The following is a 13,773-nucleotide window of genomic DNA, read 5'->3' on the forward strand; positions in this document are numbered from 1 at the left end:
CATGAAGCACTAGCAATGGTTTCCCTGTCACATCTTTGGGCTGGAAAAATGTTCTGTTTGCTGTGTTGTTTTAAGTGTGAGCAACAATTCTCTCACCAAATCTCCCAGGCTATTCTGAAAACATGAAAAATGCCCTTTCCCTTATAAATAAAAATCAGATAGACATATTTTCTCTCACTCTTGGGATTAACCTAAATGTTTTGAAACATCAGGCATGAAATATGCATCAGAGAAACAACTGTATCTGTTTGATTCCTCTTCCTGCTTTCCCCATTGCACCATGAGATGTTCCTGCAAATCTAGGTTTCCTGGCTAATGTTAGTGTTTATGAGTTTTTGCACATTGTCAGTGGGTGCTGTTATGACATTACTAATGCCTCAACACACCCGCATAAGATAATGGACAATTGCCTCTTGATATGCTGTCTGGAGCCACAGTAAAAGCACATTAAATGGTGATTTCAAACACAATAAACTGCTTGTTATTTATTTATTTATATTTTTCATCTGTCTACTGGCTCCAGCTGGAACCTGAGCAGTCTCAGGCTCCCAATCAATATGTCAAACCGAAGGGCGATCACAATTAGAGGCTGGAGTGGGACTTGAGCTAATTTGTGGAATCAGCTCCTTCTGCCAGGTGCTGCAGGGATTCCTCTCAAGCCATGAGATGGCCTTCCCGGTACTCTGCAAAGCCCAGGAGACAGCTGACCCCAGGTTCTTCTGATGTGTGTTCTGACCCTCGCTTGTTCTGCTGGGAGTAATTCAGGTGAGTTTGGTTCACTGGGCATTTGAACTGTCTGGCGTTTGTCTCATTCTCCTCTCACTTTTGCTGTTTCTTTTACAGTCTGGTCTGGATCCTCCAGTGCATTGGGCAGGGACAGTTCTGTCTTGCTCTGCTGGCACTAAGCTGCCCTTAAGCAAACATAGCCAGCCATCGGAGCATGCCATCTTCACAGGCGCATCCTCCAAAGGGGGAGAGATACTGTGGCTGTTTCTGTTCCCGCCACCGTGCTGGCCACTGATACAAGGAGCAGGAGTGTGGAAAAGGAGATGTGGCCAGAGCTCCTTACCTCCTTGGCAATCCCTGGCTGCCAGAATGGCACCTGGCAACCTTTGGCAGAATGCTCTACCTGATTATTATTGCTAGCTGTGATGGTGGCCTGACTGTGTTGCCTCTCAGCCTGGTGTATACCAGGAATAACTCCAGTGTACTCAACGGGCCCAGTCCTGCTCTCACTCACCCTGGTGCAAAACAGAATTGAGCCTGTTGAAGCCAATGGAGTTCACAGGTGTAAAACCAAGAGAATCAGGGCCAGGGTTCTCTGATGCTCTTTCAGCATTGTCTTGATTTGCAGACTGTCTATCTCAAGTTGGCCCTCATCCCCAGAGTATGTGAGCACCTCCTATTACTGAAATGATTACAGTGCTTTTGCTCTCATGCTTCCTTCTTGGCCACTAAGATGCATGCTTAGAATGTGCGTTTGTTTGGCTTTCTGTGCGAATGGATCTGTGAGAATGAGGGCTGTAACAGGGTTGTCTGCCCCTGTCAAGGTTCCTTCCCCACTCTGAACTCTAGGGTACAGATGTGGGGACCTGAATAAAAACCTCCAAAACTTACTTTTACCAGCTTAGGTTAAAGTTTCCCCACGGTACAAACTATTTTACCTGTTGCCCTTGGACTTTTGCTGCCACCACCAAACGTCTAACTGGGTTTATTATTGGGAAAGAGCAGTTTGGAAATGTTTTTCCCCAAAACCTTGCACCCCTCTTCCTGGGGAAGGTTTGATAAAAATCCTCACCCATTTGCATAGGTGACCACAGACCCAAACCCTTGGATCTTAAGAACAATGAAAAAACATTCAGTTTCTTAAAAGAAAAATTTTAATAGAAGTAAAAAGAATCATCTCTGTAAAATCAGGATGGTAAATACCTTACAGGGTAATTAGATTCAAAACATAGAGAATCCCTCTAGGCAAAACCTTAAGTTACAAAAAGATACAAAGACAGGAATATCCATTCTATTCAGCACAGCTTATTTTCTCAGCCATTTAAACAAACAGAATCTAACGCATATCTAGCTAGATTACTTACTAAGTTCTAAGACTCCATTCCTGTTCTGTCCCCGGCAAAAGCATCACACAGACAGAGAGAGAGCTTTTGTTTTTCCATCCCCCCAACTTTTGAAAGTATTTTGTCTCCTCGTTGGTCATTTTGGTCAAGTGCCAGCAAGGTTATCCTAGCTTCTTAACCCTTTACAGGTGAAAGGATTTTTCCTCTGGCCAGGAGAGATTTTAAAGGTGTGTACCCTTCCCTTTATATTTATGACATCCCCTTTAAGGGCCAGGAACCCTGGGGCCAGCCAGACCAGTTCAATTATTAGACCCAGCTAGGAAGAGAGCAAGTGATTATAAAAGCCAGCAAGTGGCTCAGTTGTTGCAGGATGGAGGCGGGCTCTTGTGGTAAGTTCTATAGCACCAGGAGTGAAGGGAAAGATGCCTTCCTTTAGCATGGAGGGGGGTATAGCCCAGGGTGGATAGAGGAACTGCTTTGTTTGGATGTTTTGTCTGAGTTTTTGTGTTTAAAGATGAAAACTGTGCCCTGCAGGAAGGGCCTGACAGGGTGTGGTGTCAGTCCTTGGGCTGGGGAGGCAGGCCAGTGCACTACTGTAGGAGAGCCTGGGCACAAGTGGGGGGGGGGGTTCTATGGGGCTACAGCAGCAAAGGTAGTGGTTCTTAGGTCATACAAGATGTAGTACCCTGAAAAACGCAGCTCTGGGTCTCCTCTGCTGAGCAGTTCTAATTGTCCGATTTCTGTAATGTGTGTTGGCAGGCACGTTGAACCAGCTACTCCCTGTGGTTTTGACAATACAATCCAGCCCTGTCCTGCTCTGTGCCTTGTTTGGAGTAACTGCATTCAGAGATGCTGAAAAACACCTGGGACTCCCCTTACATAGGGGATCAAATAACTTGCTTGCTACCAAGAATCAAATTCTAGCTAGAGGCAGTTGTTGCTGGTGAGAAGCAGGGTCTATCCGTGGCAGGCAGTGTAATCTAGTGCACAGGGCAACAGAGGGGGAGTCAAGTGGCCTGGGTTCTGTTCCTTGCTCTGCCACTGGTCTGCTGTGTAACCTTCCACTCTCTGTCCCTCCCCCGCCCTTTGGTCTGTCTTGTCTAGCTACATTGTAAGCTCATTGGGCCGGGAATTGTTTGCACAGCTCCTAGGATCATGATCTTGGCTGGGGCCTCAAGGTGCCGCTAATTAATGAAGCGTTGCCAACTCCCAGGATTTTATTGGGTCTCCAACGCTTCAGTGCTTTCCTGGAACCCCCAGCTCTGGGAGTCATGTGACAGTTGTCTGAGACCTCACTTTAAAAAATTAAGTTTCTAGCCCTTGTGACTTCTAGAAAGAAAGCAAAAAGAACTAGGACTGTCAAGCAATTAAAGTTAATTGTTTGATTAATTGCTCAATTAAATAGAATACCCTTTATTCAAATGTTTTTGGATGTTTTCTACATTTTTAAATTGATTTCAGTTACAACACTGAACAAAAGTGAACAGTGCTCACTTTATATTTTTGATTTCACGTATTTGCACTGTGAAAATAGAGAGGTGAATTGAAAAATACTAATACAAGTACTGTAGTGCAATCTCTTTATCATGAAAGTTCAACTTACAAATGTAGAATTATGTACAAAAAATCTGCACTTAAACACAACAATGTCACCTGAAAGTGAGAACAGTTGTTTGTATGGCACTGTTGTAGCTGGTGTTGCAAGATATGAATCTTTAGTGCATCTGGCACATAAATATGTCCCTTTGCTCTTCAACCACCATTCCAGAGGACATGCGTCCATGCTGATGACAGGTTCTGTTTGATAATGATCCAAAGCAGGGTCGATTGATGCATGTTCATTTTCATCATCTGAATCAGATGCCACCTGCAGAAGGCTGATTTTATTTTTTGGTGGTTCAGGTTCTGTAGTTTCCACATCGGAGTGTTGCTCTTTTAAGACTTCTGAAAGCATGCGCCACACCTCATCCCTTTCAGATTTTGGGAGGCACTTCAGGTTCTTAAACCTTGGGTCAGTGCTGTAGCTATCTTTAGAAATCTCACATTAGTACCTTCTTTGCATTTTGTCAAATCTGCAGTAAACATGTTCTTAAAATGAACAATGTGCTGGGTCATCATCCAAGACTGCTATAACATGAAATATATGGGTAAAACAGAGCAGGAGACATACAATTCTCCCCCAAGGAGTTCAGTCACTAAGTAATTATTTATTAACAAGCATCATCAGTATGAAAGAATGTCCTCTGGAATGATGGCCAAAGCATAAAGGGGCATATGCATGTTTAGCATATCTGGCATATAAATACCTTGCAATGCTGGCTACAAAAGTGCCATGTGAATACCTGTTCACTTTCAGGTGACATTGTAAGTAAGAAGAGGGCAGCATTCTCTCCTGTAAATGTAAACAAACTTGTTTGTCTGAGCAATTGGCTGAACAAGAAATAAGACTGAGCACATTTGTAGACTCTAAGTTTTAGAGTTTTGATTTTGAGTGCACTTATGTAACAAAATAGTCTATATTTTTAAGTTGCACTCTCACAATAAAGAGATTGCACTACAGTTCTTGTATGAGGTGAATTGAAAAATACTAGTTTATCATTTTTTTACAGTTTTGACAAAGCTCTGTCCTTGCCTCCGTGAGTCCTGCATTTCCTGGCGGATTTCGCTAGCCTCAAAGGCTCACTGTGACCCTCCACATAACCCTTCTTTCTCTAGAGACAAGGGTCACAGTCTGAGCCATTTTCATCATAAGCCAGCAAGGGAGGTGAGGAGAAGTTATCCTTCCTTGCACAGTCTCTGTTGTCTCCCAGTCTTAGTGATTAATCAGGGGGCTAAGGGGGGTGGGGGGGAAGCCCAGGCCCACCCTCTACTCCAGGCTCCAGCCCAGGGACCCTAATAGTATCAGCTATGGTAGCTGACCTTTTAGAAACATGACATGTACAATTCCCTGGGCTACTTCCCCCACAGCAGCCCTCACTTCCTCAAGCTCCACTTCACCCTTACCTTAGGGCCTCCTTCCTCATGCCTGATATGGTGTGTACTACTCAGCCTCTCCAACAGCACAACTTCCTTCCACAGCTCCTGACATGCACACCCACCTGACTGGCTGGGAGGCTTTTAACTAGTTTCAGCCAGCCCCTGATTGGCTTCAGGTGTCCCAATCAATCTAGCCTTCTCCCTGCCTTCTGGAAAGTTCTTAATTGGCCCCAGGTGTCTTAATTGACCTGGAGCAGCTGCCATTTCACTTAACCTGGTACCAGGGATTTGTTGAGCCTGGAGCTAATAGATCTATCTCCCACTACTTTTCTATAGCCATCTGGCCTTGCCCCGTCACACACTGCAAATATTTGTAATAAAAATAATATAAAGTAAGCACTGTACACTTTGTATTCTGTGTTGTAATAGAAATCAATATATTTTAAAATTTAGAAAAACATCCAGAATACTTAATAAATTTCAATTCAGATTCTATTGTTAACAGTGGGATTTAAAACTGCGATTATTGTAATTAACTCAAAAATTAATCATGTGAGTTAGCTGTGATTAATGGCCAGCCCTAGTTAATTTCCATCAAAAACACTTTCAGGTTTTTGCTGAAACATCTAATTTTGGGGTTATTTTATAATGAAAAATACTATTGATTGGGGGGGGGGGGAATGTTTCTATGGAAAACTTTTAATTGTCTCTGATCTGAGCTATCCTTTGTCTGATTGCAATGCTGCTTACAGTGCCTGTATATCTGTGGTACTCTGACTTTAGTAGAGTTACTCCTGCTTTACGCTGCATGAACAGGAGCAGAATAGATGCCCCGGGTCTTCATGGAAATAGGCATTGCAATGTCATGACAGTCATAATATGGCATTTTACCTTGATCCGCCTAATGCGGAAAATGTGGGGCACTTGTGTAAGTGCAGGAAGCCTGCAATTAGTTTATAAAAGAGTGGGTGGTGTTCTTATTGCAGTGACTCTCCTATTAATAAAGCAGCACCAGAAAAGCATTTGAAAAGCCATTTTGGGGAAGGGAAATAGTTTTCAAACTTTTTTTGGGAGGTGAAAAAAGCAAAGCAGGTGAATGGGGAAGGTAGGATGAAGAGGAGGAAGGAGACATGCATTCATAGAAGGAAGCACATCCACTACAGAAAACTCACGGCCCCTGGTTGTTACTATTAGCTGTACTAAGAGGCACCACTGTGGGATCAGGTGCTATTGTACTAGTTGGTGTACAGGCACATGGTGCAAAAGAGAAGGTCCCAAAGAGCTTGCTTCTTCAATATGTCAGACCCTGCACCCAGCTGTGCCCAGGCTCACACCCTGAGTCGTCGTAAATTGGACACAAGTTGCCCCTCTTTGTTTAATTTGAGTTAGTGAATCTTGTCTCTGATTCCACCTCCTGGGATCCTTCACACTCATACAGGAAATGCTCATTAGTGGGCTAGTTGGGTATGCAGAAGCAGAGCTGGTACTGTCAGGCCAATGAAAATTACATCCAACTGTACATAATGAGGCTGTAGATTCCTTATGCTGCAATCCAAATGACACACAAAGCAACCATTCAAAGACATAATTCCAGCGGGGACTTTGGGTGGCCCCATAAACCACTGGAGCAGAATTCCCTCGGGGTTGCGTAGCTGCCTTTGTTAGTGCTGCTCACCTAGCCGTACCACCAGCTCCACTCTGATCCAGTACCTGCACGTGCTCATGCTCCCAGCACTCAGTGCTGCTCTCAGAGGCACCCAGGAGACTGCTGGCCCAAGCCTGTGGGTGCTGGTGTAACCCACACATTTCCCAAGTATGGTGCTCTGTCCCCTCTAGTGGCACCGAGACCACTTAGAGATTAATGAGTCTGCTACAGCCTTAGCTAACAGCCATGTGGCTTTTAGTTCATGGAGTAGAGGCTTATGCATTTAGCTCCAGAGATCCCAGGTTTGATCCCGCCTGCCGATAACCGGGATCTGTCGGTGTTACAGCTGTAGACAGCTGGTGCCAGTGTATGTGTGGGAAATCACCCCTCCACCAATTCAAGCTCTTCTCTGACTACCACCCCATCCAACAATTTCCCTTGAGAGGGGGCTTCCATAGCCCTAGTAGGGCCTTCCTTCTACTGGATCTGAGAGGGAGGGGCAGGCATGAACAGGCAGGACTCTGCTACCTGTAGTGAGAGCAAGTCTTATCTGCATCAGTGGGAGTAAATGGCATTTTATTATTGAGAGTCTGCTCTTAAATTCCATGGCAGAGGGCTCACACCCCCTTCTCCCTCCCCCCGCAGTCTCTGGGCACCCTTGGTTTACAAGAGCATGGGTGATCCACAATTAGGGTGACCAGACAGCAAATCTGAAAAATCGGGACGGGGTGGGGGGTAATAGGAGCCTATATAAGAAAAAGACCCAAAAATCAGGACATCTGGTCACCCTATCCACAATAAACTTTGAGCAAAGCAGCAGCTGCTTCATTTCTTCCCAACATACCACACATCCGCTGATCTCCAGGTCTGTGACCAGTATGGCTCCAAACCCCTCCTGATCCTTCCCCACTAGAGAGATTCCACCCTCTGCCTCCTGCCAGGGCCTGGCCCAAGAGATGAGCTGTACAGTATGTTCAGAAGGTCAGCAAATTCAGGCTGTTTGTAGCTGTCAGTGCTGCTATCAGCCCCTTCCTGGGGGGTCTAGTCCCTTCCATGAGAGTAGGAGGTTCTTACTAAAAGCATTTCCCATTTACATGCCGTTTCCCAGACAAGGTCCTACAAAGGCTCATCTATAATGATGGGACTAGTTATCACATCGGTGCTAATGTGACTTTCATCACAGAAACGTAGAACTGGAAGAAACCTCAGTAGGTCATCAAATGCAATCCCCGGCACTGAGGCAGGACTAATGGTGGTTGCCACTCAGTGGGGAGGTTGAGAACCTATGTATGTGTAACCCACACACCTTCTGGGTGTGGTGTTCTGTCCCATCTAGTGGCACCAAGACCACTGAGAGAGAGAGATAAAATGAGTCTGCTCTACAGCCTTAGCTAAGAGCCAGGTGGCTTTTAGCTCACGCGGTAGAGGCTCATGCACTAAACTCCACAGGTCCCACGTTTGATCCTGCCTGCCAACAACCGGGGTCCATCAGTGTTACATATGTGCTTGTCAGGCTAAGTTCTGCCCCAAGGTACCCTGGTGTAAATCTGAAGTAACTCCCTTTCAAGTGCTTTTGCTACATGTGTTTGATAGCTGGTTAGTGAGACGTGACCAGTACGGCTGCGCACCCTCTCTGATCAATCTTACTCTTGCTATACGGCAAAGGGCCATGCTCTTATTAACAGTGCAGAAGATCAGCAGGCCTATTGCATTGCCCCAGATGCAATGAGCCCTGTGCATCAGCAGCTGAGGGCCTCTGTGGAGGAAACTTGAATAGACCAGGAGATGGATTCTGATTTCACTTACAGCACTGTAAAAACAGGAGCAGTCCCATTGTCCTCACTGTTGTGAGGGAGGCAGAATTAGACCCAAGGCCCTTCTTGCTCCAAGCTTTAAATGTCCCCAGGCACTTTTCATCAGAGTAGGGGTTTGACCTGCCATCTGTTATGCTCCCTGATGGTTTTTGGGTCGACTGCAGTCTTTCACGCCAGAGGTGGCTGCATTTTAGAGGTAGCATTGGCCTGCTAAACTCAGGGTTGTGAGTTCAATCCTGGAGGGGGCCATTTAGGGATCTGGGGCAAAAATTGGGGATTGGTCCTGCTTTGAGCAGGGGGTTGGACTAGATGACCCCCTGAGGTCCCTTCCAACCCTGGTATTCTATGATTCTATGATAGTTTGTGAAACAGTTTAGGATAAAGGGTACTCTATTAATGTGAGATTTACTGTTGCTATTAAAATTTAGGAGTTCACTGATAGGGATGGGGGCTCGGTTATCTTTGTAAAAGATGCCAGGGGGTGAGATTTCAAAATATAGGTCTGCAGCTGAGGAAACATTGAAATCTCTGGAGCGAAGAAGTTCATAGGTGCTGGATCAGCCCTACCAACATAATCGCTCCTTAACAGAAGGCAACTGATGCCATCCCATGGCTACCACTAGATGGTGCCCAATCCACAATTTAACAGGAAGGTTTTCTCCAATCCTAGCTGGAGCAGTGCAGCCTTCTCTAGTGGAAACAATGCAGTGCCTACTCAGATTAAAGCAAGGGGCTGGATACCTAGGATTGTGCAAGGGAGCTCCCAGGATGGGATGGAGCTGGCTCTGATATCACATCTGTGGACACAGAGGGTTGGGAACACCATTGGAATCCCAGAACAGTGCAGACTTTTGACTTGGGAAGCCTTCCCAGAGGACAGCAACTAGCTGGAAGTACTGAATGCTGGTTTGTGTGTGTGTGTGTATGGGGTGGGGGGGGAGGAGTGTCCGGCATTTGACTCCAATTAAGGTGAAATCTGGAGAGAACAGGAAGGAGAGCAAAAAGTGGATGTGATGAAGGAGTCAAGGTGCCTCCCAGCAGCTCCATCTTCTGTGGGGAGAGATGGATGGACAGAAGTGCTGCCGTTTGCGACAACCTGCCTCCAAAATGTAAATAAGAAAATCCCGCAAGAGAACCTGGTTCAGTCGTGCTCGCTCTGTTAAGATCTATTTCATCCAGAGCAGACAAACGTTCGCCACGGCTGCTCCATTGGAGGAGAAGTAGATTACCTGGAGCAGAAGAGCTAAAACCCCTCTCGGTGAAGTTGGATTGGTCTGGGGTGCTTTCCCCACCTCTGTATACAAATCATCCTAATCATGGGCACTGTGTAACGGCAGCATATGGCTGTCTAAAGTGTCGAGTTGCTTCCTTTTTATTTCTTATATAAGTTTGAACAATGATCACAGTCAATTCGGATGGAAAAATAATGATCAGAAGATGTCTTGTCACCTTGAGACCTTTTAGGTAAAGTTCTTTTTATTACTCTATTTACCATTCTCCCTCCCCACCCCCTACCTTTGCACCCCATCTTGCTGTTCAGCTTCAGGGAGCTGAAACTGAATAATTCATCTAAACAAATTTCCTAGCACTCACAGTCTTCCAGGGGAATCAATCCCAGATTAAAATGTCAAGAATCAAAGCAAGTTAGCCTTTAAGTCATCGTGATGGGAGCTGGTGTGTGGCTCTTGCATACTGTACCTTGCCTGCTAATTCATTTGTTATGCTAATATCAGTTGGCTATTAGTTACAGGTTTTTAATACTTTTCTTGGTGATATTTGCATCCACTGGGGAATTGATGCATACAAATTAAAAGCCAGCTTTGGCTGTCAGTAACACTGGTTTGAATCCAATGATAATGCGGTTGCTCCGGATTCACACGGGTAACCAAGAGCAGACTCTTGTCCAAAGTCAGACCTTCCAAGTTCCCCTCCCGCCCTGAATTTATGCATTTTTACTTACTGATCTCCTCCCCCCGCCTCAACAACTACAAAGTTTTTATGATTCCATTACTATTGATTTGCATAAACTCCTTGCTGTAAGTGTCTTTTTTTTTTTTTTTTTTTTGTGGGTGGATGGATGGGTGCGTGTGGACTGTCCATTAACATGCAAACTCTTCTCTAATGCTTGTGTGCTTTCTTTAAAACTGATTTGAGGAGTCACGCTTTATGCACTTCCAGCCTCCAAGGGGCATTGTTTGTTTGTGTCTTATGGGTGAGGAATTATAAAAGTTAGGTCTGAATCAAAACAAACCCATCACGGTGCTTTCTGATGGTCCAAGTAACACAAAAGCGTTGGACGTGGATTTTGCAAACCAGGATACCGGCCTTTTGACTTGGCCAAAGGAAATGGAGTTTTGGGGGATGGAAGGGAGGGTCGGGTTATATTTTCTCACGTGGGACAGCTTTTGAGAATTATTGCTGCTGAAATTTCATCTGTCTAAAGAATTTATGTGCTCACCACCATTGTATCTGAGCACTTCACAATCTTTTACTGAAGTTATCCTCCAAACACCTCTCAGAGGTATGGGAGTGTGATTATTCCCATTGTTCAGATGGGGAACTGAGACACAAAGGAGGCTAAGTGCCTTGCTCAAGGCCATACAGGGAGTCTGTGGCAGAGCTGAGAACTGAACATAGGTTGCCCAACTCCTAGGTTAGTGCCCCAATCACTCGACTGCCCACCTTCTTGGACCAGCCAGGCAAACAGGTGGGGCAGGTAGCTCTGCTAGGTGAAAAGACTTGGGAGTGGGTCAGCAAGGGGATGGTACCTCCCCGTTGGTTTGGCAGGGATTTTGTCTCCAATCTGATTGCAGGCAGGTTGGGGGGATACCAAATGGGGAGAAGGGGCACACCGATGAGGCTGGGCTGTAGGGCAGTTGCTTTTGGGTAGCAGAGCTTGTCTTGTGGGAGGAGGATAGAAGAGAAGGGAGAGGTGCCTAGCCATAGCTGGGCCACATGTTGAAGAGGGGGTGGGAGCAATTCCCACATCGCTCGTCCTCCCTCTGCTACTGTGGGCCAATCCTGCCCTCAGTGATGTCCAGGGCAAAACTCTGATTGACTTAACAGATGCAACACAGAACTTCATGGATGGAGCAGAGATGGATCGGGGCACACCATGAACTAGATGGGAGGGGGAGAAAGGGGGGCAGTTACTCTGTAGTAATTCACCAGCTGTGCCAGTTGTGTCAAACACTGTACACAGCCATCATCTAGAGCTGTCGCTTTCTCTCCTGTTGAATGACACTCTGCTTAATAGAACAGCAGCGCCCAAGGTGCTGTGCTGGGCTCGGCGGCTGCCTTCAGCCGGGGACGGGGCCAGCGCTGCTTTGAGAGGGGCTGTTCGTTCTCTTCCATAGATATGTTTGTTAAACCCCAAGATGAAGTTAGTGGAAGAGTCTCCCGCTCCGGGAGCAGGGGAATTCCTTTCTAGCAGTGTCCTGTGAATAAGGCTTGAAGCAGGAGTATCAGTAATGAGTCCTAGCACGCTGGCCAAGTGTGATGAAAAATAGGCCAGAGACTGGAACAGGAGGGGAAATGTATGTGCGGATTCGGGGATGGGGCCAGGTGAACAGTTTGGGGGCTTGGGTCTTGCTAAGAGAATCCGGTACCTTGACAGTGTTCTCAATACACTAGGGCCTGATTCTGCTCTTACGCTGGTGTAAATTGGGAGCAACTTTATTGAAAAGTTAAACCAGTGTGAGTTGAATCAGGCTTTTCTAAGAGATGTGTTTTCCTTGAGAGTTTATAGCACAGGAAAATAGATGTGATTGACTGTGGCTAAAGCACCTCGAGGGGTGTCCCCCCCCCCAATCGTTTAGACAAACTGGAGGCAAGGATTCTCCCTGGTTTAACTCAGCGGTAATGGTGTTTGGTGGGAATATTTTTTTGAAGCATTGGAACCGAAAGGCTAATAACACCAGTGTGGTGGGCTTCCCTCACCACCTCAGTCCTGACCTGCAATACCCACTTATTTTCTAGGCCTAAGCCCTGCTCCCCAGTTTTGCTGATGCTCTTTAGCCCCTGCTAGACTAGCTCTTGAGCACCCCACAGATCAGCTAAAGCTGTCATGACCTGCACATTTTCTCCTATTCTAGCCCTACTTCTCCCTACCTCCGCTAATTTACCAGCGCACTTCAGTCCTCACCTGTGGCACACCCTGTTTGAACTCTGCCCTTGCAGATCCCGAGCCACCATTTTATGTGGTGACTGTGTGGTGAGACTAGCGTATGCTCTTAGGCCTTGCCTTCACTGCAGCTTTAGCTCAAGGTATGATTCAAGTGCTCCCTTAATCTTACTCCTGTCCACACACGAGTCTCTAGCTCAAGTTGAGTGGTGCTTTAACCTCAAGCTACTGGAGGTGTGGGTTGACACTTGAGAGCTGTTGATGCTCACACTAGTAATGCAGTGGGGATATAGATACTGTGCTGTTAATCCAAACATCGGTGTGGATGCTCTCGCTTGAGCTAGACTAACTCAAGAGCAGCTGGCTGCTCTTACCAACACTTAAGTTAGTGCTGCAGTGAAGGCAAACCCTTGGAATCTAGACACCCCCCAACTTTGTGTAGTAATGTGGGTGGTTTGCAGTCCATAGTGGTCACCTAAATTTATGGAGACCACATGTCAGCTGGTGTTTAAGCATCTTATCTCCACTGAAGTCAGTGAGCGGGATCCACATGGGTGCAAATAAGCATAGCATCAGTGAAGTTGCCAGGCACTGACAGGAGATTTGGCCCATTGAAATCCAAGTGGTGCTCAGCTGAATTCATTAATCATCCTCTGGATAAGCTTAGTACGGTGAGGGAAAAGTCCCAAATCTGTGAGAAGCGCCCTGCAAATGGAGGAGAGCTGTTGATTGCTAGCACTCTGTAAACATAGCAGGAGGAGATAAAATATTGGAGAGGAGGATTTATTTACAGAAATTTGTGTGAATGGCTCACTTCTAATGTGTCTAATTTCAAAATCAAAGGCACCTTAGTGATTGATTCTACCCAGCAGTACCCGAGAGAGCCAAAAGTGCATCACAAGTCAACTATAGTGCCTTAACCCAGCCATCTCTATGCTTCTCTTTGGGGAACTAAAGAGGAGTGCTGTGAAAGCTTGTAAGTAGAAAAGCCATTTCTTTCCTCAGAACTTTAGAATGCATTGTTCCCGGGAGGATTAATGCTGCTTAGCATTTTGCTGTCGGGTGACCCAGTCTGAGAGGCCTCTTGTGTTTCAGGACCATGGAAAGCTCATGGGTTCAAAGGATGCTGCAGCCTTCTTCTGCAGG

General features: G+C 46.0%; 1 protein-coding gene across 2 annotated transcripts in view; it reads left to right on the forward strand.

Moving 5' to 3' along the window:
- The first annotated feature begins 9,191 nt into the window (after window positions 1–9,191).
- The window catches only part of MGAT5B (alpha-1,6-mannosylglycoprotein 6-beta-N-acetylglucosaminyltransferase B), a 182,445-nt gene continuing 177,863 nt past the window's right edge, over window positions 9,192–13,773 (forward strand). For both annotated transcript variants that reach the window (XM_075119315.1, XM_075119316.1), the window contains exon 1: window positions 9,192–9,968. In XM_075119315.1, the coding sequence (XP_074975416.1) occupies window positions 9,901–9,968 (68 nt within the window). In that variant the 5' untranslated portion in view covers window positions 9,192–9,900. The remainder of the gene's footprint in view (window positions 9,969–13,773) is intronic.

The sequence above is a fragment of the Caretta caretta genome, chromosome 14, assembly GCF_965140235.1.
Source record: "Caretta caretta isolate rCarCar2 chromosome 14, rCarCar1.hap1, whole genome shotgun sequence".
NCBI classification, from domain to species: domain Eukaryota; kingdom Metazoa; phylum Chordata; order Testudines; family Cheloniidae; genus Caretta; species Caretta caretta.